Raw genomic sequence first — 26,167 nt, 5'->3', positions numbered from 1 at the left:
TGCAGAAGAAACAGAATTGAAAGTCTAGAATCTTTCAAAGTCATTGATGAAAACATCCTTAAAACATTCGCTCCTTATTCTGGTCCTTTTGAAACTCACGTATCACAAATCGCATTCTCCTGTGACCGTGTCATTCCAGCACGCTGACGCAGTGAATTTCTTCTGTAACTATGAAGAAAGCCGAGGGAATTATCTGGTTGACGTGGATGGGAACCGCATGCTGGACGTCTACACCCAGATCTCCTCCATCCCTATTGGTAAGGAAGCAGACATTGCTTAATTAAGAAATTAGGTTTTGACAACAGAGACTGAAACCCTGAAAGACACAGGAGAACAATTTCAAACAGAGTGATCTTCGTTACAAGAAATGTTTTTCCACACAAGACCACGACGTCGCTGGCCGAGGTTTCTGTTGGCTTGTCGCGTTGTCCTTGTCTTTGAAAGAAATTATATTCTGCCAAAGGTAAAACAGAACTGTCTTCAGGTAAATGTAGAAACAGATAACCTAGTTGTTCTGCTTTCTCTTTCTCATCTCTGTTAAGGACTAGGGTTGTCACGATACTAGAATTTTTAACTTCAATACGATACCAGTTCGATACCATGCAAAAAAACAACGTATATTATTATTATTATTATTATTATTATTATTATTATTATTATTATTATTATTATTATTTATTGGCAAAGTGCAATAATACAGTTAAGTACAAGGCATCAAACATTACAAATTCAAATTTACATTATACAAAGTAAGTCAAAGTATAATACATTTTACAACTTCCAGTTTACACAGGTAAGTACAGTAAGTGAGGTCATACATCCTGGAAAGTAAAAGCTAAGTGCTGTCAAGATGTAGGGTCACAGTCAAGGGCTACGGGAAAGGGAGCAAGGAGGAAATCAATCAATAATACAAGTATTAGTAATGCAAGAAGCATGGTAAAATGTTGTGAAGTGCTATCTTACAGGGGATTAAAAGGACTAATATTACAAGTACTGTCTGAAAAGATGTGTTTTGAGTAAGCGCCGGAAGTAGGTCAAGGACTTGACTTCGGTGGGCAGGGTTGTTCCACCATTTAGGGGCCAGGGATGAGAAGGAGCGGCTCTAGAGGAAGGAGAGTGCAGAGGAAGCAGAGTTAGTCTTCTGGCACCAGAAGACCGCAGCGGTCTGGAGGGGATGTATGGGGAGACGAGGGTCTGAAGGTAACTCGGTGCAGTGTGGTCAAGACAGCAGTAGGTGAGGGTCAATGTCTTGAACTGAATGCATGCCGGTATTGGGAGCCAGTGGAGGGAGTGGAGCAGTGGAGTAGCGTGTGCGGATCGGGGCAGAGAGAATATCAGCCGAGCTGCCGAGCTCTGGATGAGCTGGAGTGGGCGGGTACAACATACATTAGCATTCCTTTCATAAAGATATACAATCTTCACTCCACATTAAATGGGCCAGAGCAGTAAAGTATCATGTATTAAGAAAACTTTTTCCAGAATTCTGTAACCATTCAAACATTTTCTTCAGAGTGCAGGTAGCTATTAACACTCATGTATATTTTGGTAATTTCTTTGGCCAACATAACAAAGAGCATTCTGTGACTGGTTTAATCTGGCTTGTTGTAGTAACAATCGATAGGCACATTAATTCAACGTTTTACGTTTTACTGCATTATTATTGCATAGATTTATAATATATTGACAATGTGATCATATGGGAATTTAATGTCCTTTAATGTGATATACAGAACATGCATGTAACACACACCAGTCAGTTTACAGACCAGAAAATAATACAGTAAATAACATGAAAATATATCAACACAGTCTTGAGCCATAGTTGATCCGTTAAACAATATTAATACGGGGTATAGTAAAGGTAACTCATTTATGCTGTGTAACTTACGTTTTAATAGATAAAGCCATGTCGGTTAAGAATCTTAAAGGCAGTTAGACAGAAAATAAAAAACGAACGAGCAGCATTACCTAGGCCTATATTATGAGTATGTCTATAGATATAGCTGAATCAATAATATTTGTTTTTGTAAATACACGTGTTATTTTAAAATTGTTATGAATCAGTGAATGCTAGAACTGCATATTTTTGGCGGCTTATGCAATACAAAAGTAAATATCTCTGCGTATGTGAATTTCTCTCACTTATATGTCCTTGTATAGACACGTGAATGTCTACACATATATTATCATTATTATTTATTTTATTTGAAGATGACACAAAATATACACACTTGAAGAATCACACCTGTCCTAGCTCTCATCTCCCTGTCGTCTCATCGATTTCTAACTTTCCTTTGGAAATCACTGTTGATCTCATTGCAAACCCAGGTCTCTGGATCAATGCCTTGATCAGTCACTTTCTGATCATGTGCTAATTGTTTTGTATCGGGTGCAGGGCTGGCGATAGGGTGGCTGCTGTTAGCGTTTATTAGACTGCTGTTGGCACTACAATTCAGTATCTACAGGACTGAAGATGTTCCTTACCAAGCACTGCACACAGAGTAAAGACACTGCCAGGTTGCTAAAGGCACACCTGTCGCTGTTTCACGCTGTTGAAATGCAGTCTGTGGTAAATGCACTGCAGTGTTGAAAAGCGCCTTCCTGCATTGATGTATGCAGACAGACAGTCAACCCCATTTCAAAGCGCTTTCACATTGCATAAGATGTTATATTTAAATTTTATGCTATTTTTATAACTGGTTGTTTGTTTTATGTTTGCTAGCATATGTGCATACTGATTTCTACACCAGTTTATTGTGTAAAATGTGTTTGTTCATGTTTATGTAGCCTATATACTTTCTCATTTCTCATTTTCAATGTGAATGCAGTGTTGCTGCCAATAAAATGTTGTGTGATGTTCATATGTAAAAAGTTTAATCCAACTGTTTATTTTTCGTTTTCGTCACTCGGCTGTTTTATAAAGGAGACACACATTTTGCAGGTGCAGTGGTTGTATTTAATCCGAAATCTCGGTGGTTCTAGTGTTAAGAGCTCACCGAATATAATCAGTCCAATCAATACCAAATTGAACAAAAATACCACAGAAGAGTGGTGCAATGTATCGGCGAATTGTGACAATCCAAGCTTTCCTTTTGTTTGCCTACTTGAAATCTGTGAAATGACAGGGCTTTATCTGTCATGAAGGCAATCACTCACACGGCTACAACACAACAGTGTTGCACGTTTGTTTATCGCACTTCCAGAACTGATGCTTTCAGAGCCTCGTTTTCGCTGGGACCGGGAATAATGATATTACTGAATGCATAGCTCAGAACCATTTCTGAAATTTGGTATCATGATAGTATCGAAGTATCTTTTTTTTTTTGACAACCCTATTAAGGACAGGGCCTTGAACCAAGAACTGGTTGCATGCAGTTCTGGACATTCAAAAACCTAGATAAACATGCCAGGAAATAGCTTGCATAATTGAGGGAGCACAATGTTCATGATTTCAAAGTTCACTGCATAGATACAACCACATGGTTTCTTATAAAGAAGCATACAAGGAAACCATATTTTATTTTTAATTCCAATTGAGTATTGTGTAACATAGACCACTCTATTGTCTCGTGTGTCTTTTTTTCTGGGTTGCTAACAGCCAGCCTCTCTGGTTTGCATCTGTATTTCTCTTTAATGTTTTTATTTGTTTCTCAATTTTACAGGTGCTTGCTTTCCAGACATTAAGGTACTAGCTTAATTCCATTAGAAACCTCACCTCCCAAATCCCCTCCTAACTTGAGCAAGGTAGTAGTTCTCTGTATGTTGTGGTTCTCTGAACAGCATCTGAGTTGTGGGTTTTAAATCTTTCTAGTTGTTTTCTTAAACTTCAAAGTGTATACAATGTTTTTTGTTTTAACCAGCAAACAATGGGAAGGTAATTTTAATACTGAAATATGTATTATTAAATGTGATTTATGGTGATAGAAGATTTCTTAACAAGCATCAAGAAATTATCTGCTAGAACAGGTAGCTTCGGTGTAATTTTTAATAGTTTTATCGCCACCATACAAAAGTATAGGATTGTTATTAGCCATTTTAGAATGCTTATAATATAGGAATTGTTACAGATTGTGACACTACAAGCAACAAATGCTTCTTAACGATAGGAATGGTAAAGTAAGAAGATGAATGCTTGATTAAGTAGACCAAATGAAGTATATGGTACTGTTTTTGTTTTTAATGAATTCATCAGTCTGAAACTCAGAGATTAATAGAGTTCCATCATATACTGTAAACATTCATCGGCAGCTTTTTCTAGTGGTTTGTTTTAATTAATAAAGCGAACAGGACCGAAGTTGTTATGGTTACAATGCACTGGCAAAATGTTAGGTCTGAGGTGGCTGTTTGTGAAAGGCCTGTAATCGCAGTCGATTTGTATGAGGCGGACAGTCTGCTGCAGTTCAGAAAAGGAGTTGAGCCGAAGGGGGAAGGAGGAAAAGCACTGTGAAAAGCACAGCGACTTGTTTTATTGCAGCCTTAAAATCAATACAGGCAGCTTCTGAATGCGGGATTTCACAAGCCACTGAGCCCGTACAAAATGAAAAGTGATCTGTGTCTGAAAGAATACACCTAGAGCACCAAAGCCAGAAGAATTAGTGCCATTCAGGGAAACACGTTTTTGCTGGTTTCTTTGTTTTTGGCACTCTAGGCAAAAAGACTTAATCCGAAGATATTGATATAACCATAATGCATGCACCTAAGTAACAATCAATAGTAGCTTACTCTGGCTGATATCTTTCAAGCTATAATACTATTCCTACACAGCTTGCCATTTTATTACAGTGCCTCTTGGTATTTCAACTTAATTTCCCTCTAATTTGACTCATCGTTTTATAGTCAAACCACTGTAAGATACAGTCAAAGTAGAGTGTGGTTCTTTTTAGTTTTTCTACCAAATGTACTGGTTGTCAGTGGTTTTGCCATTACTTTTAGAGAAGTGCAGACTGCACTACAGTGTATTAGAGTAGCAAAGACGTTGGAAGGGATGACAGTAATAACAGCACCCAAGATTAAAGAGATCAAAAGTGTCTGGGTGCTGCTCAGGTTGAAATACAGTAAATTAAGTAATGTTCCATAATAAGTATGGAAGCGCATGGAGTTGCTTTGAAGTATTGTAGCGGTCTGGCATTCAGGTCCTGGTTATCTGGCTGCAGTAGAAGCTACTATCTCACATTACGCTGGGCTCAGCCAAGGCAGAGAGACTTCTTCTGACCTGCTTTTATTTAATAGGAGAGTTAAACCTGTTCTTACTAACCATTGACTGCATTAGAAATAAAATCAGTTTGTTACTCCCCATTACTGAAATGCCTACACCCAATATTCCTCATAAATTAGCTTGGCAGCCAGTTTTTTTTTTATTTCCTTTGTAATATAGATTGCAGTGTGGCTGTTGTGTGGGGGATTTCCCCCTCTGTGCCGCACCACTGTGGTACTACATGCGGCAGTGTCACGGTCACTGAAGCATGGAGAATAACACAACACCACGATGCATCCCCCTACCATATCCACTCTCTTTTACTTGGCTGTGATTCCTATCCCCAGCTGGTTTAACTCCTCTAGCTATTGCATCTATTTCTGGCGGTGAAATTAGGCTTTGAATGTATTCTTAAAGGCTAGGCATTTATCATCTGTGACACTACAGTAATGAAAGTGTGTTCAGGAGAGATAAAACTGCAGCGAATATAAGAGTCGTTGGAGTGGTATTTGTTTTGTTTTTCCCACACAAACCTTTCAAACAGTTCAAGCATAATTTACTGTAGAAACTGGTTTCCTGCAGCATACAATATTTTTGTATGTATATATGTGTATATATATAATATACAGTGAGGGGAAAAAAGTATTTGATCCCCTGCTGATTTTGTACGTTTACCCACTGACAAAGAAATGATCAGTCTATAATTTTAATGGTAGGTGTATTTTAGCAGTGAGAGACAGAATAACAACAAATAAATCCAGAAAAACGCATTTCAAAAAAGTTATAAATTGATTTGCATGTTAATGAGGGAAATAAGTATTTGACCCCTTCGACTTAGTACTTGGTGGCAAAACCCTTGTTGGCAATCACAGAGGTCAGACGTTTCTTGTAGTTGGCCACCAGGTTTGCACACATCTCAGGAGGGATTTTGTCCCACTCCTCTTTGCAGATCCTCTCCAAGTCATTAAGGTTTCGAGGCAGACGTTTGGCAACTCGAACCTTCAGCTCCCTGCACAGATTTTCTATGGGATTAAGGTCTGGAGACTGGCTAGGCCACTCCAGGACCTTAATGTGCTTCTTCTTGAGCCACTCCTTTGTTGCCTTGGCTGTGTGTTTTGGGTCATTATCATGCTGGAATACCCATCCACGACCCATTTTCAATGCCCTGGCTGAGGGAAGGAGGTTCTCACCCAAGATTTGACAGTACATGGCCCCGTGCATCGTCCCTTTGATGCGGTGCAGTTGTCCTGTCCCCTTAGCAGAAAAACACCCCCAAAGCATAATGTTTCCACCTCCATGTTTGACGGTGGGGATGGTGTTCTTGGGGTCATTCCTCCTCCTCCAAACACGGCGAGTTGAGTTGATGCCAAAGAGCTCGATTTTGGTCTCGTCTGACCACAACACTTTCACCCAGTTCTCCTCTGAATCATTCAGATATTCATTGGCAAACTTCAGACGGGCCTGTACATGTGCTTTCTTGAGCAGGGGGCCTTGCGGGCGCTGCAGGATTTCAGTCCTTCACGGCATAGTGTGTTACTAATTGTTTTCTTGGTGACTATGGTCCCAGCTGCCTTGAGATCATGAACAAGATCCTCCCGTGTAGTTCTGGGCTGATTCCTCACCGTTCTCATGATCATTGAAACTCCACGAGGTGAGATCTTGCATGGAGCCCCAGACCGAGGGAGACTGACAGTTATTTTGTGTTTCTTCCATTTGCGAATAATTGCACCAACTGTTGTCACCTTCTCACCAAGCTGCTTGGCGATGGTCTTGTAGCCCATTCCAGCCTTGTGTAGGTCTACAATCTTGTCCCTGACATCCTTGGACAGCTCTTTGGTCTTGGCCATGGTGGAGAGTTTGGAATCTGATTGATTGATTGCTTCTGTGGACAGGTGTCTTTTATACAGATAACGAGCTGAGATTAGGAGCACTCCCTTTAAGAGAGTGCTCCTAATCTCAGCTCGTTACCTGTATAAAAGACACCTGGGAGACAGAAATCCTGCTGATTGATAGGGTAACAAATACTTATTTCACTCATTAACATGCAAATCAATTTATAACTTTTTTGAAATGCGTTTTTCTGGATTTTTTTGTTGTTATTCTGTCTCTCACTGCTAAAATACACCTACCATTAAAATTATAGACTGATAATTTCTTTGTCAGTGAGCAAACGTACAAAATCAGCAGGGGATCAAATACTTTTTTCCAACACTGTGTATATATATATATATATATATATATATAGATATATACATACACGTACATATATTGTATTTTACAAATGTTTAATCTGACACAAATCCAGGAATGCTGACATTTCTTGATCCACTACTTGCCCGCAATTTGCAGTAATGGTTAAGCAAGCCTTCATGTTTAATCTTGGCAAAGCCTGTAGCTGATTGGGAGAGGAGATATGTCAGTGTAAAGTACACATTTATCTCATTAATAATTAATGTGTATCGCCCACCCAAACCAGCAAGCAAGCACAGTAATTATTCTCCCTCCGTGTTTTATTGTATTTCAAATCAAACAAGCAGTGAGTATAACGAAATGGACAAGAACGTGTACAAAAGCAGGATGTCTTTTTACATCTGTTTCTTTGTGAAAGTCTACGGACTTGTGTGAACTTCCTTTTTATGCTTCTTCTGGAAGTCTGACCATGTCAAACACTCCCCTCAGGCCTAATGTGTTGTTATTAATGTAATAGAAGAACCATTAAGTACCAAAAAGAACTATCTGCTCTGTCTTATGTAAACTGGCACATTCCAGTGCATTCGAATCTGGGTATCTGTTTGTGTTCGATCGCTAAGATTAAGAAAAGGACAGACCAGCAGTACAACTATATACATCGCTAGGTTGAATTGCCTGGCTTTTAAGTTAAAACGGAATTTGAAAAAGCTGGATAACTAAGATTTATTTAAGTGAATAAACAAATAACAAACATTTGTCTGTAGGTAATTTTGTCTTCCTGTGTATGCGTGTGCAACTTTACCTCCTCTAACTGTCCATTCTTTCTGATTTTGTAGGATACAACCACCCAGCACTCATTAAAGTTATGCAGAATCCTCACAATCTGGTAAGCCAGTTTATAAGTGATGGAAAGTGTCCTTATTTGTACAGAGAGATAAATGAGGATCATCAAATATGCTTGTCATCCCGGTTTTGATTTTGTTTAATGGTTAAAGGTCAATTATCAAAAACGTTCTATTTCTGTGTGTGTGTTAAAAGGATGCCATATCTCCAGCAGTGTTTTAACACTGGAGATTGATAAGATGTTCATTATCATTAAAACAGTGCTCCAGACTGTGATATCACAAAGGCTATATCTTCTTCATGGTAATTAGAGAATAGACTATTTTTCTTGGATAATCATGAGTATGTGTCATACTTAAAAATTATATAGAGCCATGCTACCAGGAGACTGAAGCTTACCTGACAAAAATGTGGTTTCACTCAGTATTGTTCTGAAGGAAACAGACAGAGGCAGTTACTCTTCATGTTATGACAGCTTTGGTCTGTTGATACCTGCCAAGATGTATGTATTTATTTTCCCTGTTACACTATACAATATACACTCACCTAAAGGATTATTAGGAACACCTGTTCAATTTCTCATTAATGCAATTATCTAACCAACCAATCACATGGCAGTTGCTTCAATGCATTTAGGGGTGTGGTCCTGGTCAAGACAATCTCCTGAACTCCAAACTGAATGTCTGAATGGGAAAGAAAGGTGATTTAAGCAATTTTGAGCGTGGCATGGTTGTTGGTGCCAGACGGGCCGGTCTGAGTATTTCACAATCTGCTCAGTTACTGGGATTTTCACGCACAACCATTTCTAGGGTTTACAAAGAATGGTGTGAAAAGGGAAAAACATCCAGTATGCGGCAGTCCTGTGGGCAAAAATGCCTTGTTGATGCTAGAGGTCAGAGGAGAATGGGCCGACTGATTCAAGCTGATAGAAGAGCAACTTTGACTGAAATAACCACTCGTTACAACCGAGGTATGCAGCAAAGCATTTGTGAAGCCACAACCTTGAGGCAGATGGGCTGCAACAGCAGAAGACCCCACCGGGTACCACTCATCTCCACTACAAATAGGAAAAAGAGGCTACAGTTTGCACAAGCTCACCAAAATTGGACAGTTGAAGACTGGAAAAATGTTGCCTGGTCTGATGAGTCTCGATTTCTGTTGAGACATTCAGATGGTAGAGTCAGAATTTGGCGTAAACAGAATGAGAACATGGATCCATCATGCCTTGTTACCACTGTGCAGGCTGGTGGTGGTGGTGTAATGGTGTGGGGGATGTTTTCTTGGCACACTTTAGGCCCCTTAGTGCCAATTGGGCATCGTTTAAATGCCACGGCCTACCTGAGCATTGTTTCTGACCATGTCCATCCCTTTATGACCACCATGTACCCATCCTCTGATGGCTACTTCCAGCAGGATAATGCACCATGTCACAAAGGTCGAATCATTTCAAATTGGTTTCTTGAACATGACAATGAGTTCACTGTACTAAACTGGCCCCCACAGTCACCAGATCTCAACCCAATAGAGCATCTTTGGGATGTGGTGGAACGGGAGCTTCGTGCCCTGGATGTGCATCCCACAAATCTCCATCAACTGCAAGATGCTATCCTATCAATATGGGCCAACATTTCTAAAGAATGCTTTCAGCACCTTGTTGAATCAATGCCACATAGAATTAAGGCAGTTCTGAAGGCGAAAGGGGGTCAAACACAGTATTAGTATGGTGTTCCTAATAATCCTTTAGGTGAGTGTACACTTCTTAACAAACACAACTTCTAACTGTTGTTTCCAACCCTGTAGAGTTCGTTTGTGAACAGGCCGGCTCTAGGGATCCTACCTCCAGAGAACTTCCCTGAGAAGCTGATGGAAAGTCTTCTTTCAGTAAGTATTGGGATCTTACTTGGTCTTGGTCTTGTGCAGCTGCTTTGTCCGCTTTGTGAATACCTGTTGACATCGAGACTACAAAACGTTGCCTTTATACATACAAAATAACTTAATAATTAAAGAATAGAATAAACCTCATAACTAAGTTTCAGCTGATTGTGCCAAAACCTTGGGGTAACCTCAGGATTTGTGGGGTACTATGCCAAGTACAATTGATTGAATCAGCCTGGGGACAGTTTTGCATGCCCTTTCACTACCACTTTACTTAAACCTCCTTACAGCATTCAATCATTAATGCACTATTGGCAAACAGTAGCATTTGTCGATCCATGTAGAGACATTTTCTGTTTGATATTTTATTGCCTCTGTATTCAAATATAATATTCTGTACTAAAACAATATTTAAAAAAAAAACAGGTGTAGTAAATCCCTGTATTGGAGGAACCATATTGCATATACATGTACATGAATACATATCAAAGGCACAGTTGCAGAGTTGTATCTTAACCATGTCCATGCAAGCCAAGTTTTATGTATGAAATATCTATCAGTTTACCATATGACTAGAATTGTCATACCCTAAGAACAATATCTTGTGATAAATGTATCTTGCATTTATGGCAAGTAAGATATGCCCCCCAAAACTGCTGGAGTTTGTGCTTTTTAGGTCAGAGACAAGGGGTCATGCCAAATGCAATTCACTTTCATACTCTTTGGAAACGGATGTATTGCACAACTGCCTGTGAGAAAGTAGGCTGCAGTTACCAGTTCAAACTGGAAAGAGCTCCTCTGCTGATTAAAATGTGCTTATGAAGCTTACCTCGTAGCAATATGAGGTCATAAAATTTACTTATGCAAGTGTACTGAGTAGGATATAACTTTTGGTAAAAACTTTATTCAGTTTGGCTGAGTGTGTGCTCCTTTGATTTAATTATTTAATTAATTTTATTTTACTTTATGTTATGAAGTAAATAAGGACAGCTGCAGACATTTATTTTGTCAACACATTTAAGTTGTAATCTGCATATATAAATTATTTATGCAGTGGAATATATCAATAGTTTTATGAAATTATGCTGAACTTCTACTGATGACTAATTACAGCTTGTATAAGAATTGTATTTTAAATGGATAATTCACTTGTAACAGTTTATGATGTGTTTATAAAGCCATTTACAAAAGGACCAGTAACTGTGTTGGGAAGCATATTAGGATAAATAAACATATTTTATTAAGTGTCACACCATAGTTTTAAGAAGGTTCATTTTCCACAAGAAACCCACAGATTTGAATTGCCTTCTATTATATCTAATCTTGGAAATCCATATCATTGATAATAAAATACTATGTCAATTGCATACATAAGACAAAATATTTCCCTTATGTGTGACCATAAACACATAGGAAACCATAGAATCTGTTAGTGCTTTTTATTTTTATTAGTGAGGCATGGTCTGGTGTTTTAAAACCCAATCTCTTCTCATCCTCAGGTAGCTCCCAAAGGCATGACCAAGGTCCAGACGATGGCCTGTGGCTCCTGCTCCAATGAGAATGCCTACAAGGCCATTTTCATGTGGTACAAAGTGAGTACACATTCCCGGGCTGTCCCTGACTCCCCTTTTGAATTAAAATATACCGAATTTGCCTCCTGGAACCAGCACCACACAGCTATATGCTTTAGTCATCCTAGGTTAAATATATACCATTAAAGCAGGTGTTTATTTATTTGTACCTGGGCTATTTCACTGTCCTCGTGTATACCTGCACAGAGGCACAAGTCTGAGCTTTATAATGCAAATGAATGAGTCCTGGGTGTACTGTGTTCACATGTTTCATGATGTGTTTCTATCATCTCTAGGTCAAGGAAAGGGGGAACCTAAAGCCAACAAAAGAGGACCTGGAATCCTGTATGATTAACCAGGTACAACTAGTTCATTTATCTGGAAACATGCTGTGGTAAAGGCTCTATGCTGACATCTACTGGTGATTTTTTTATTATTATTATTTGTTGATGAATGTGTTTTTTTTGCCTAGGGTCCAGGCTGTCCAGATTTAAGCATCCTGTCCTTTATGGGAAGCTTCCATGGCAGAACTTTAGGTATGTGAAAAGAGTGAGCCCTTCTCCTTCACAAACTGCTTCTTTGTAGAGTAAATTCTTAGTCATTAATAGTACAATATCTATTTTATTAATTGATTGATATACATTCTTGGGTACAGGCTGCCTTGCAACAACCCACTCCAAGGCAGTCCACAAGTTAGACGTGCCTTCCTTCGACTGGCCAATCGCACCCTTCCCGAAACTGAAGTACCCCCTGCATGAGTTCGTCAGGGAGAACGCCGAAGAGGAAGCCCGCTGCCTGGAAGAGGTATGACCCGAAAACCCTGGTACGGACTTAGATTTGGCAGCAGACAGCTTAAACTATTGTCGCACATACAGTAGCCTTAACTTCTCCTGCCAGTGAACTGCATTGAACCCTGTTCTACAAGCAGTATTCTTAATGTCACAAGCGGTGCATTAGATTGCGCTGTTCCATTAGAGGCTACGTCTCAGTTGACGAGGTATTAGTTCACTGCTGTGAATGTGATGGACCAGTGTGATGGGGGCACTTACCATCTGTTCGAGACCAGGCCTGTGCCCGACGCGCCATGACGCCGTGTGCGGCGAGGTAACCGAGGTAACGGTGAGCTGTGTTTCAGGTGGAGGACCTCATCGTGAAGTACAGGAAGAAGGGCAAGACGGTGGCGGGAATCGTGATCGAGCCCATCCAGTCAGAGGGGGGAGACAACCATGCCTCTGATGATTTCTTCAGGAAGCTCCGAGATATCGCGAGAAAGGTACCAGTGCTGACAATCCCTAGGGGGACAGCTCTCGAAAACAATCCTGTGGGATTTTATAGGGCATAATTGCCCACAATTTTAAGCTGGTATTTGGAGTTGATGAATTCATGTATATATTATTACCATTTCCTGAGACTGACCATGTAACGGTACGGGCCAGGACCTTCCAGAGATGCAGTGCCACTGTCCTCAGACTTTCTCTCTCTCTCTCTTTTCCCCCCGTCAGCATGGCTGTGCATTCCATGTAGATGAAGTTCAGACCGGAGGTGGAACCACCGGGAAATTCTGGGCCCACCAGCACTGGGGCCTAGACGACCCTGCAGACGTTGTCTCCTTCAGCAAGAAGATGCTGACTGGAGGCTACTATTACAAGGATGAAATGTTGCCTGATATGGTATAGCTTTCTACTTCACACTCAGATACGTGGACTCAGGAAAAATAAAAACCATGAATGAATGTATCTCTAAACAGACAGATTTAGACAAGTTTTTTTGTTGTAATTTTGAATGTTTAAACCTTAACTCCTTTTGGTTGCCATTTTACATTCTGACATGATTTTATTGAGGCAAAACTAATTGTGTCAAACTAGAAAGTTGGATCTGAATAGCTATCAACTGGATATCATCATATATTTGTTTTAGTTCTATCTGTTCAATAATTATGATGCAGCAAACATTTAAACTGGCAAAACTAGGCTGTATTGCAAATGATATGCCAAAAATAATCCCATCATGTTGGTTTCCACAGCCATACAGAATCTTCAACACGTGGATGGGTGAACCCTCCAAAAACCTCTTCCTGATTGCAGTCCTGAATGTCATAAAGTCTGAGAGCCTTCTGGATGAGGTGAAACGGTCTGGGAAGGTTCTGTTAGACGGTCTGTTTGAACTGCAGGTACCAAAAATGCTCTTGTCCGCAAACCAAAACAGCACTGATGGGTCTGCAGAGTAGTAGTGTGTATCTCTGTGTCCTACCTAGTCTTCCAGAAATACTGAAGTAGCAAATGCTGCTGCTAATTGAATGGCTAGGCTCTCAGGAATTGAATAGTACTGATTACAACTGCAACTGCATACGGGTCATTACACCTCACACGAAAGTGATAGATTAGTCCTATAGATTTCTTTTAAATAGCTTTTGCAGAAGCTCACCTGGCGCAATGAGAGAGACCTCAGTGCAGACTTGATCTGCCATGTAAAGTGAGAAGCCCGGCGTCCTGATTTAAACTTTGACATCTCCACACAGGCCCGCTATCCCAACATACTGAGTGCTGCGAGAGGCAAGGGGACATTCTGTGCCATCGATGCCAAAGACGAAGATATGAGGAACAGTCTCCTTGCGAAGGTCAGGAACAAAGGTAAGTGCCAATACCAGGGGGAAGTTCAAGCTTGGGTTCCTGTCTATCACCAAGTGGATCACTTAAAAGTTTTGTAAAGGTTTGTGCTGCCATGTTTGGAGATGAACTGATATGTTGTATGAAAATATAATTTCTTAAAAGGGTAATTGATTTATCTAGGAAAAATCTACTGATTGAAGAGCTGGTTGATTTTTTTAAATTATCGGGAATACAATTATCTGTACACAAGCATCCTACATACAGACGGGTGACAAATTAAAGAAAAAAAACAACATGATGTGGCTCAGTAAGGTGTTGGGAACCACGAGCCACCAGAACAGCTTCAATGCTCTTGGCACAGATTCTACGAGTCTCTGGACTCTACTGGAGGGATGGACACCATTCTTCCAAAAGATATCCCCTCATTTGGTGTTTTGATGATGGTGGTGGAGAGCGCTGTCTAGCACGTCTGTCCAAAATCTCCTACAGGTGTTCAATTGGGTTGAGATGTGGTGACTGCGAAGGCCATAGCATATGATTCACATCATTTTCATACTCATCAGACCATTCAGTGACCCTCGTGTCCTGTGGATGGGGGCATTGTCATCCTGGAAGAGACCACTCCCATCAGGATAGAAATGTGTCCCCATAGGATAAAGGTGATCACTCAGAATAACTGTGTAATGATTTGCAGTCACCCTCCCCTCTAAGGGGACAAGTGGACCCAAATCATGCCAGGAAAATGCCCCCCTCAGCATAACAAAGTCTCCGGACCCCCTCACTGTAGGGGTCCAGCAGTCAGGCTTGTCCTGTTCTCTTGGTGTCCCACGCATGCACTCGCCCACTTGTCCAGAACATGAGCCAGTTGAGCGTCTGTGTGACTGAAGCTCCTGCCATTCATGCCCCAATAATGACCCCTCTTTCAAAGGCACTTAAAGCCTTTCCCTCTTGCCATCTTGATCCAAAACCGAGGTCAACTGGGCCTGCTCAGCATCTGCATTCATTATGTTCCTGCAGTCATTTATTCAGGTTTTTCCTTTAATTTGTCACCCATCTGTATGTAAACACTTTTTTTAAATGGAGACAAATCTAGAAACAAAAACACACTAGTAGCAGCTCAAAAGCCAGCCCCACTAGTCTCAAGACAGTGATGAAATGTCTGGATGTAGCCTAACTGAAGACTGACCTGAGTTTCCCCTGTGCACAGGAGTGGTTATTGGGGGCTGTGGAGACAAGTCCTTGAGGTTCCGTCCAGCCCTGGTCTTCAAGGAATACCACGCTCACCTCTTCCTCAACATCTTCAACGACGTGCTGGCAGAGTTCAAGTAAAGAGCAGGAAGAACTCTGCTATCCAGAAAAGCACAGGGTCCAAATCCCAAGGGAACGACCATCCAGACATATCTCAATGAGCCAATCCCACGTTTTTGTTAGACAATTATTGCATTTACAGAACTGCACATGTTTTAAAAATGACATTTTCATTACACATGGGCAGGGGGGTGGGGGTCCTCCTGTGGACAATAGAACACGTTTTTTTTTTTTATTATAAAATTGTGTATAGAACCTGTAGACTTACCATATTTCCGAGGTGGATACACCACTCAACTTTCAAATTTTTCAAGGGGTGGGGGTCATTCTCACTAAAATGGTGTGCATTAGAAGCAATCAACACTTCATCACTTTCTGGGGGGTGGCAGGGAATGCATACATACACTTTATTTTAATGACAGTATAGACTCTTGGAAATTAGAAACCTAATATGCAACTGTGGAAGAAGATTAGTTAGACCTAAAGCTGTACAGCACTGGCTTTGTGGATTGGGGTAATAAAACAATATACTCAGATTTTAATGGCACTAAGTATAGTTTTCATACCCTGTATTCTGATGCAAAGTCAGTTTCTAAATCTATGGCATTAAACTTGTAAGAGTTTCTTAAATTGACTCCCAAGAAGAACAGTTTTGGAATTGACTCGCCCTTGTATATACCTATCCAAATATTAGATATTTCCAGTTTTTCACACCATATTTATAACATGCCAAGTTTAAGAGCTGTAATGTTAATAAATTATATCTATGAATGGGGTTAAATAAAGGCTATGAACATGGCACACTATTATTTAAATGGTATGGTTACACAAATGTTGATGACAGCTAGCCAACTATTATCCACAGACTCAAAGCTGTCTGTCCTGTGGACTGTAAAAAGAAAACCAATAGATTGAAACACGATTCAATATTTACAGATGTAGTACCTCATTTTATCCACACCTTCAGCATCTATCCAGTTTTCTAAACATGTGCCCGAATTAAATTTAAGCCAGAGTGGGAACTTTTATTAGGAATGCCGACACAGAAAAAAGCCAGTGCTGGACTGTCAATTAAAATGTAATTAATGCATTTGTCTGTATGTGTGTCAGTGTGTGTGTGTAATATAATATATATATATACACACACACATACATGTGTTATAGAAGAAATAGGACAAATAATTGGATATTTGCACCCATAAACATGGTAAGTACTTATAAATCGTTTAAGCACACAAATGTATTTACTCATTCAATGTCAAACTGAAAAGAGCAAAATAATTGTGTTCAATCTTTTTAACATCCTTTCAATGTCTTAACTGTTCTTGCTCGGTGACAAATGAAGAAGCACTGTCGATTCATGTTCAGATTAGAGGTGGTTTCTCTGTAAATTTTTCTTTCTTTTTTAATATTTACTGACAATACGTGAGTAATGAATGTGCAAGTGAGTTTCAGCTCAGCCAGTCTATGTAGAGACTTCTGTATTAGTGACTCTGCCTGTTAATAATAGACTAATGAGAAATTGCCATTTTTGTTTACAAGATTCTGTGAACTAAGCAGTGCCAAATGTTGTGTAATTTACTAAAATAGAAAGTCTAACTCTTGTCAAAAAAAATGTATTCTAAAATAAACCCTAGACATTTTGATTAAGCTCAGTGTGATTTGTTTCTCCTTCATGTCACTTTGGCACATTTTAAGTTTGAACATAACCTTTTGCAACTTCTTGTACCTTGAACCTATAAGAAACACAACAGTTTAAACAAGATACACTTTACATTGCACATTGTTTGCTTATATTTTTATTACTGTAACTTACTCAGGAAATAGTGCTTTATAAAGTTCATTCTCTTCTTTATTTGATTTTTGAGAATATTAACTCAAGTTTATAGCATTCTGAAACCAGGAACCAAAAATGACAGTGTTCTAGGATGCAAATGATGGGTAATTACATCTTTCGGTCATATTCTGCACTTTTCTCGTGAACAAACCATGAAATCCTCAAGGAAAACCCCCAAAGACCTCATTGAATGTCTGTCTGTCCACCACCTGCCCCAGCCGTGTAGTGAAATAGAGTACATTGGGGTGGTTGTAACGTTTTAACTGCAGCAACGTCTCATTCCTGCTGTCCCCGGTGTCTCCAAGGGTCATGACCTCTCTTACAGGGATGTAGAGGTCATGCCTACGTCCCCAGAATGTGAGGTGAGAGACCTTGAGGACGGTCTTGGACTCGTTAATGTACATCATCCCTATGATGCGCCTCAGGTAGTGGCTCAGGGAGTAAAGCATCAAGGCTGCAAAGGCCGCTATTCCAGTGGTATAGCTCACTAGGCTGTAAGCGATCTGCCCGTGATAGTAGAAGTAATACACTGGAGGCAGGAGAAGAATGGTGATTCCCGTCTGAAGGAGTTTGAGTCTGGACACGGCTCGGAGGACCTTGATGGCTGGGAAACTGTAGATCAGCGAGAACTTCTCAGAGGTGTGGCTTTCCAGGGGCTGTAGACCCTGGGTTTTGGAGGAGAAAGATCTATGCTGCACACTGTGTGTTGGCCGTGAAGCCTGTGTGTGTAGGCAGGGGAAGGGGGAGAGCTGGGAGGAGTGCTGTCTGATGAGGGAATGGACCCCTGTCAGCCATCTCGCCCGCAACACTGTGGGCTTTCCGGACAGCAGCAATGATGAGGCACAAACGGGCCGCAGACACAGCACTGACCTCTTCTGCAAAGGCATTGACAAATACACATTACAGCATAAATAACAGCACTGTATAAAATGAAGATCCTGCAAAATTCGTTTTGTCTGTTCAGATGTATTAGACTAAAGGCACTTCTGTGACATGGTTCAAATGACTGCACACTCACAGTAGTAAAATATCCGTAGAACTAAACTGGATATTGCATGTTTCAATTCGATTAAGTAACCTGGCCGCCTGGAGACAGTGATAGCAGACACGGAAGGTCATATTTAACAACACAGATAGATCATAGATAAAACACAGTTGTAAGTTTAATTAAACGGTTGGAGGGTGACAATACTTACCATGCCTGCAGACATTCACGACACTTTAACGGCTAAATCTGCTGTCGGAAGTCTGCGCAGACGCAGCTGTGAGAGAGCAGCTCCAGGCAGAGTAATCAAATGCAGATAAATCAAACTCTCTCTGTAGAGGGTCTTTGCTAATGGCTAATAATATCGAAAGCACGTAGAAAACATAATCATACAAAGATCAAAACCATATTCATAGCAATATTAAACATTGCAGCTCTGAGCGGGAAATGGCCTTCCTCAATGGGAGACAGAAGCGTTTAATAATCAATAATGTCATATTTCTTACTTTTAGTTAGCCTAGCTGTTTTTAATAATTGTTATAACACGGAGTATTTATGTTGAATTACTAGAGTATGTATCGACACAAATACCACAGCACATTTTGTGCATCCATTTCAGTCGCATAGCCCTGTAAACGGCAATAAATATAACATGGAATCATATAGGGTGTATTGATATTTTTTAAAGGAAATACTGTGATTAATACTACCCCTGGTGGCCGAATATATGAAATATATCAATTAAGAAAATCTAAATGTTTTTTGATGGCTGAAATGTATTTTATTAATATTATTTTTATTAATATTATTTTTATTTCTTGGCAGACGCCCTTATCCAGGGCGACGTACAACATAAGAGCATATAGTTCGTGAGTTCCTTAAAGTTGGTCTTATTAATTATGTAATTCATTTAATTATTACAAAATTAAAGAGATACCTTAAACTGGTTTTAACTCATTCCTTAGTTAATGTAGGTGTTTTATTCCTTTTAGTAATTCATAGCTGATGTTTTAATTGCTATTATTATCCGTTCATTCGTTTATATAGTTTCATAGATTGTTAGTTTGCTCTTAGATAAGATCATGCTTTAAAATTACAGGACATTGTTTACTGTTTAAAGGTACTGCTCAGTACTGCGTTCATTGGTCTCTTTAATTAATTGCAGTGTCCCATGTGTCAATATAAAGTCCTGCATTTCTGCGCGGATATGAGCAGCTCCACCAATGGGATCGGGGGATTCTGCAGAGCTGCGCAGAGCTGCGGAAATCTGCGCTGCGGGGACGCAACAAGAATCTGCGCATACGCAGGGAAGTGAACACCGCCAAGATGAAATCACAAGTACAACACCTTAAAAGCACCGGATGGAAACCAAATGTTCATAATTTCTATACCGGAACGTTTCACCAGTTTATTTGACTACTGTGTTATTATTATTTGCATATATAATTATTAGTCACAACACAAAACAGCCTGTATTAATCGATTTCTTTATGGGATATATCATTTAAAGATTCCTGCCATTTCCGCTTGTGTGCCGTGGAAATGCGCTGGTCTGGAGAGACACGTCGGCGTGTTGTGGGGGGACTGATTTGAGGGTCGGACCGGTGATTGCGGCTGGTTCTGACGCTACACGTAAACCTAAACACTTTCTGCACGATTCCCAATACAGATTGTTTTTTAATAAAACAGGACAATGGCGCAGTCAGCAGTGGATACGACAACTCTGTGCTTGTTTGATGTCGATGGGACTCTAACTGCTGCTAGACAAGTGAGCTACATGTGATTCCCTCTGTTTAACATAACAAACTGTAAAACGAATGAATGGTAATGGTGTTTGTACTATATATACCCACACGCTGATTGATTACAATGACAACAAGGGGGCAAACGAGCTTTATTCCTGGTATTTTAATCCGTTTGACATGTATTGCCTTTTAATTAGCTGGAGAGGCGTTAAATGGGGTTCCTATGTGGAGGTGGATACGGGAATAGCTAGACCGAGGAAAGACAGTTTTTCCAACTTTTTCATTCAAGAGATCAGTCTTGTTTAAAAAGTCACGTCCGCACTTTCTCTCCATGTCCGCCGCAGAGCATCACTCCCGACATGGACGAGTTCCTCCAGCGGCTGAAGAAGAAGGTGCGGGTCGGCGTGGTCGGAGGGTCGGACTTTGACAAGATCCGAGAGCAGCTCGGCTCGGATGGTAGGTTTTTTGTTTGTTTGGGCAACTCGTTGTGGTCCCGTTCTTGTAGCGCAGATTTCCGCAGTTCTGCGCAGATCTGCAGAATCCCGCCGCTCCCATTGGTGGAGCAGCGCAGACCCGCGCACAGCTGCGGACATCTGCGCTACACGAACGACATCTGTTTTCAAATGATATAAAGGTATTAGTGGTGATTTTTTAAAGTTTTTTCATGTATTCTTTATTTTCTTTAGAAAGCTGTTAAGTACCTCATAGTTTATTCGGCAGCCTGCGTTTGATCTATTTCAGGAAATACCAGTTGGTTGAGATTTATTTTTTGTGACGTTTTTAGTGACGTAGCAAAACAAACTCTTGACATCACCTCACATTAGTCGGTGTTACAGGTGTAATCACTGGTTTGGTTTAATAATAGCAGCAAGTCTATGTCTTTCAATAAATAAGTATGTCATGTTGAAATATTCTGAAATGAACAATGTTTTTTTGTGATATTGAAATTACTGATACATGTAAATGAATAGGAATAGAGATTTTGTGAAACGAATTACAGATATTAAATTATTTCTGGATATCTAAATGTACAGATATATTTTTAGAGATGAGATATTAAACGATCAACAGATATCCTGAAATGAATGAGTTGTGTAATCTCAAAAAGAATGAGAGAGAGATTTAAAAAAGAAGCCAATTTGACATTGGGATGTCTTTATTAAAGTATTACCAATACGTTTAGGATCTATATGGACTGCTTTTAGTGTTGGCTTTATTAAATTGATTTGCAGATATATTATCCAGATAAATATATCTTAAAAGGTCTTAATTTTATATTTTGATATATTTATATTTTAATTCTGCAGTTTACTTAAAGATACAATATTGACAATATATACTCAATTATTTGCAGAATGAAATATTTGTCGTATACATTTTCCCTGTCATTTGTATTGCAGAATTTGGCTATACCATTTCAAATGAAGCTTTACTGTTTTTCCTACATTAAAAAAAAATCTTTTTAATTTAATATTCCAGAACATTTGGGGAAAGTCTGCTGTGTTTTAAGCTGCACACAACTGATTAATGTGTTGTAACAACCTTTTAGAATAACATATTAATATATTAGCTATTTAAAAAAAAATCCTAACAACTGAATTCCAATATCCATGATTCATAGTGAAATAATATTTAATTATTAAGCATAATATGAATCCATAGTCTGTCAATATTGTTCCTAACAGGTCATCACACTAGCTAAATTGCAATTTACACAAACAAGAGAAGGCTTGACCAATTAAAATGCCCGGTTTGGAGGGTGTGCTGGGGATGTGCCCTCTTTTGACTGTATGCTTGTTGGGAGGAAAGGTCAAGTTGCTCTAAATTCCTGGAAGTACTTGAGATTTCATGGTCTACTGCAATCTGCTATGAACAGACCGTTATTTTAATGCTTTAGCACTTTGGATACTATGTTCTCAGAAGTTTATTGACTGTATTGTTGTTTTATACACTTTGAATAAATAATAAATACTTTAAAAACAAATCTCTGTATACAATTATAAAATGCAGTTAGGCTTCATTTTTCCTACACAGCAATTGTAAATGAAACCAGCATGAAAATACCACTTTAATATTGGGCAACAACTGTACTGAGACTTTGAATCTCTAAACCGTATAGGCCTATATTGTATTTACATATTTTACAGTTTGCCAAATCAATCTAGACTATGGTTTACTTCCCTTTAAATATATTCTAAATCCCACTGTAGTTCTTCAATAGGAGTTACCTCTGATAAAGATGAATCAATATACCAATCATGAGAATGTATCTGCTTTTTAGGCTGAATTTGTTCTTCCTTTCTTTCAGTGGTGGAGAAAGTGGATTATGTGTTTGCTGAGAACGGATTAGTCGCCTACAAAGAGGGTAGACTGTTATCTGTACAGGTGGGATTGATTTCTTTAAACCCCTGAAACAAAGTACAGCTACTGCTAACATTGGTGATATGAAAGCACATGCTGACCTGAACTAATTATTATTTATATATTTCAGAGTTGTTTCATAAATGAATAAATCATTGTTTGCCATGGAATACATAGTCATTATTAGTTGATTAGTACAAATGTATTAATTTGTATCCTCATTCCGTGGTTTTTAATACCCCTAAATTATGTAAATTTTCCATTCTTTTTTTTGTTTTGTTTTTTTAGAGTATTCGAGCACACTTAGGAGAGGAATTGCTACAAGATTTTATTAATTTCTGTTTGAATTACATGTCAAAGATTAAACTGCCCAAAAAAAGGTAAGCTGTCGCCCAAATCTTAAACCAAATATGCATTATTCATGCTGCTGTTGTGATAGAATAAAACTTTATAATCCATTTCACAAAGGCAGGATAAGTACGTGATTCAGTCTGCCAATTCAAACTGACACCGAACTTGACTTCAAATTCCACGGATTAAACTAAACCAAACTGGTTCAATCTGCCGCTGTGGTTTCACAGTATTGAACTTTGCATTCACGAAAGTGTCAACTTGAAAGAATATAAAAATGTTAATGAGTATTGTTGTTTCCTCACTGCAGGGGCACTTTTATAGAGTTTCGTAACGGTATGCTGAACGTGTGTCCGGTGGGGAGAAGCTGTAGCCAGGAAGAGCGCATGGAGTTCTTTGAGTTTGATCAGGTGAGTTACTCATCCCTCTCCTGCCATAAGGGGACGGAAACAAAACTGTCCTGTTGACGTCTATGGAGAGATGGCTCCCCCTGCTGTCAGCTTCTCGGTTTACAGTGTCTTTAAAGTCACTTGGGTGGCAATGTGTATCATAAAATATAAAGCACCTTTTTTCTGTCACTGTTTTTATGGGGTACAAATTATTACAGCTGTAACTAATCTCAATAGATAGTTACCAACTGTTCTTCTTAAAACAAGGGCAGTGATGTTCAGACTGTACAATGCACTAGTTAGAGCTCATCTGGATACTGTGTACAGTTCTGGGCTCCACACTTCAAGAAAGATATCACTGCTCTAGAGGCAGTTCAGAGGAGAGCAACCAGACTTATTCCAGGTCTGAAGGGAAAGTCCTACTGAGAGACTGAGGAACTGAACCTTTTCACCCTGGAACAGAGGAGACTACGTGGGGACTTGATCCAAGTCTTCAAAATCATGAAAGGTATCGACCACATCAAACCAGAGGAGCTTTTCCAGATCAGCAGGGACACACGCACCTGGGGACACAAATGGAAATTGGGCTTCAAGGCATTCAAGACCGAAAACAGGAGACACTTCTTTACACAGAGAGGCGTCACAATCTGAACAAACTCCCCAGCGATGTGGCTGAAGAGACAATTTGGAAACATTTAAAAATAGAATTGATAGGATCCTGGGATCACTTAGTTATTAATGGACACCAAACGAGCACGATGGGGCAAATGGCCTCCTCTCGATTGTTCTACTGTGTGCAGTCTGTGTGATTTTAATGAGATGTGTATGTTTTGCTCTTTACAGAAGGAACACATCAGGGAAAAGTTTGTTGCTGCTCTGCAGAAGGAGTTTCGTGGAAGAGGGCTGGTGTTCTCCATAGGTGAGCTGGCTCCTGTACTGGGCTCTGTGTGATGGAGTTAGAAGGGCTTTTTGCAAACTGTTTTGTGCTTTCAAGGTGGACAGATCAGCATCGACATTTTCCCAGAAGGCTGGGATAAAAGATACTGCCTGGGCCTGCTGGAGCAAGACGGCTATGAGACGATTCATTTCTTTGGAGACAAAACCAAACCCGTGAGTGATCCTAACCTCACACAGAATTCTCTTATTACCACTGTCGGTCCCTGTAAATGAAAAGGCTTAATATGTACGGTGGATTGATGTTACATTAATTAATTTGATGGAAAATATATATTTTTGTGCACCTTTTTAACATGCAAGATCGTGTGAAGCCGCCTAATTGAATATGTTTGTTAAAGGTTTACTCGTGTTTCTTTCTACCTACCATCCAAAGGAGCTGTGGGTTTAATTTGCTGTCCTCTGTTTGTATCTAAGGGGGGCAATGACTATGAGATCTATACAGACCCTAGGACCGTCGGCCATGAGGTGACCTCGCCAGCGGACACCAAGCGCATGTGCGAGGAGCTCTTCTTCAAATGATGAAGGACCAGAACAAACCCAGTGCCTATAGACTGGTCAGTCACTGCAGAATACACTATTTTTATTATGGGGACCTAAAAAATCTAATTCACACTGGGTTTATCTGCACTAAGTATATTACTTTGCCCTGTAAATGTCAGAGAGGCACTGAAGATGTCTCTGTACGGCAGGTCTAGGGTTTTAAACTAGGCATTTAGCAGCTTAATGTCATAAAAACTGTACTTATGTTGGGGTATTTCCATGTTTTTGTTTGGTATTGGGTATGGAAGTTATGGTACCTACCTCAGTCTTTTCTATTATGCATTTACAGTAATACCACTATGTCTGGTAAGCTGGTCCTTCCACAGGTACCACAGGATTTCGTTTTTATTTTATTTTTATTGTATTTTTACTGCACATATGAATTATGTTTGTACTCCTCACCTTGCACTAAAGAAGTGGTGGGCAGACCTGATGTAGTTTGTTTGTCCTGGTGCCATGCAATAGTGCCTGCATCGTTCTCTTGTTCTTTTTCTCCATTTTAATACAACTGTACACATCAGTGCCAATGTCAGGTCTGAAGGAAAAGGTCAGATTAACAGTATGTCAAAAAAGTGTACGTTGCATTTTCTTGCCGGTATTAAGATGGTGTAGTACATGCAAAAATATAGGTCTGCATCTGCAACAAGAGACATGTAGAGAAATGTTTCACTACAGCAATTCAAGAGTTTTAGCTACAGTATACAATTAAAATGATTAATGAATGTGTGGGTTCAGTAGAACTCATAGAAGTTATCAAAACTCCTGTAATTAAATCTATACTGGTGAAGTGTGCAAATTCATGCTTAAATAAATAGAGCTGTAGTGAAATGAACCTATTACCAAATCTGATCTGTCATTTTAAATGTACTGTACTATTCACAGAGCTTTGCTTAACTACTATGCATACAATTATACAACTACAAGTATCTAGTTATTAAAATAATGTTGAGTCTCTAAAGGGAATATCTGGAATGGATTAAAAAGTATACATGAATGTTGCTGTCTGTATTTGATTATATGAAATTATTCATGGGTGATTTACAATGATGTCACAGCCTGGCTGTCAGTCCAAAACAACTGTATTGTTTTTTAATTCAGCCAATTCTATTAAATGGCTGAGTATCAAGAGTGATGGTAGTCACAAATGCTGTAGTTCCCCCCGCTGCTCCCGGATGGGAGTTAAAAAATATATAATTGAAGAGGGAGTGATAAGAATGCTTTTAATAAATGTCATAAATTAAGCTTTACATTCTGTTCTGGTATTAATGCTCCACAAAAAGTCGTTATTTTGAATAACCCTTGAATATAATTGATGTATGGTTGCTTGCCGTTTGATAAGAAATACACTAATGCCTATTAACAATGCTTGAAAATGAATTCATTTGCTCAGAGAGAACAGTCCTCAATGGCTA

At 39.5% G+C, this 26,167-nt stretch overlaps 3 protein-coding genes across 3 annotated transcripts in view; 2 read left to right on the top strand and 1 right to left on the bottom strand.

The window, feature by feature from the left end:
- Positions 1–17,240, top strand: part of abat (4-aminobutyrate aminotransferase) — a 40,597-nt gene extending 23,357 nt beyond the window's left edge. Inside the window, exons 5-16 of the mRNA XM_066690057.1 lie at positions 140–257; positions 8,221–8,270; positions 10,028–10,108; positions 11,602–11,694; positions 11,970–12,032; positions 12,146–12,209; positions 12,329–12,477; positions 12,809–12,946; positions 13,176–13,343; positions 13,697–13,843; positions 14,192–14,303; positions 15,490–17,240. Coding sequence (XP_066546154.1) covers positions 140–257; positions 8,221–8,270; positions 10,028–10,108; positions 11,602–11,694; positions 11,970–12,032; positions 12,146–12,209; positions 12,329–12,477; positions 12,809–12,946; positions 13,176–13,343; positions 13,697–13,843; positions 14,192–14,303; positions 15,490–15,611 — 1,305 coding nt within the window. The 3' untranslated portion in view covers positions 15,612–17,240. The remainder of the gene's footprint in view (positions 1–139; positions 258–8,220; positions 8,271–10,027; positions 10,109–11,601; positions 11,695–11,969; positions 12,033–12,145; positions 12,210–12,328; positions 12,478–12,808; positions 12,947–13,175; positions 13,344–13,696; positions 13,844–14,191; positions 14,304–15,489) is intronic.
- Positions 17,241–17,420: 180 nt separating this feature from the next.
- On the bottom strand, positions 17,421–18,742 carry tmem186 (transmembrane protein 186). Its single transcript, XM_066690065.1, has 2 exons — positions 18,624–18,742; positions 17,421–18,302 (listed from the first exon to the last, which is right to left on the bottom strand). The coding sequence occupies exons 1-2, from the start codon at positions 18,636–18,638 to the stop codon at positions 17,589–17,591; spliced, it is 729 nt and encodes a 242-aa protein (XP_066546162.1). The 5' UTR covers positions 18,639–18,742; the 3' UTR covers positions 17,421–17,588.
- Positions 18,743–19,999: 1,257 nt separating this feature from the next.
- pmm2 (phosphomannomutase 2) lies at positions 20,000–26,002 on the top strand. Its single transcript, XM_066688876.1, has 8 exons — positions 20,000–20,180; positions 20,502–20,613; positions 22,466–22,542; positions 22,807–22,898; positions 23,180–23,279; positions 24,102–24,177; positions 24,253–24,368; positions 24,630–26,002. Exons 1-8 carry the CDS (start codon positions 20,106–20,108, stop codon positions 24,732–24,734), a joined length of 753 nt encoding a protein of 250 aa, XP_066544973.1. The 5' UTR covers positions 20,000–20,105; the 3' UTR covers positions 24,735–26,002.
- The last annotated feature ends 165 nt before the right edge of the window (positions 26,003–26,167 follow it).

The sequence above is a fragment of the Amia ocellicauda genome, chromosome 17 (genome assembly GCF_036373705.1).
Source record: "Amia ocellicauda isolate fAmiCal2 chromosome 17, fAmiCal2.hap1, whole genome shotgun sequence".
Taxonomy (NCBI): domain Eukaryota; kingdom Metazoa; phylum Chordata; class Actinopteri; order Amiiformes; family Amiidae; genus Amia; species Amia ocellicauda.
Note: the sequence above shows the minus strand (reverse complement) of the source record. Positions and strands in the feature narration are given on the sequence as shown.

Bases quoted from the DNA above. Each gene is read 5' to 3' on its own strand.
- pmm2 (XM_066688876.1), top strand. From the start codon at position 20,106: ATGGCGCAGTCAGCAGTGGATACGACAACTCTGTGCTTGTTTGATGTC. The intron at 22,899-23,179 runs GTAAGCTGTCGC...TCCTCACTGCAG, and splicing joins ATTAAACTGCCCAAAAAAAG to GGGCACTTTTATAGAGTTTC. The intron at 24,369-24,629 runs GTGAGTGATCCT...TTTGTATCTAAG, and splicing joins TTGGAGACAAAACCAAACCC to GGGGGCAATGACTATGAGAT.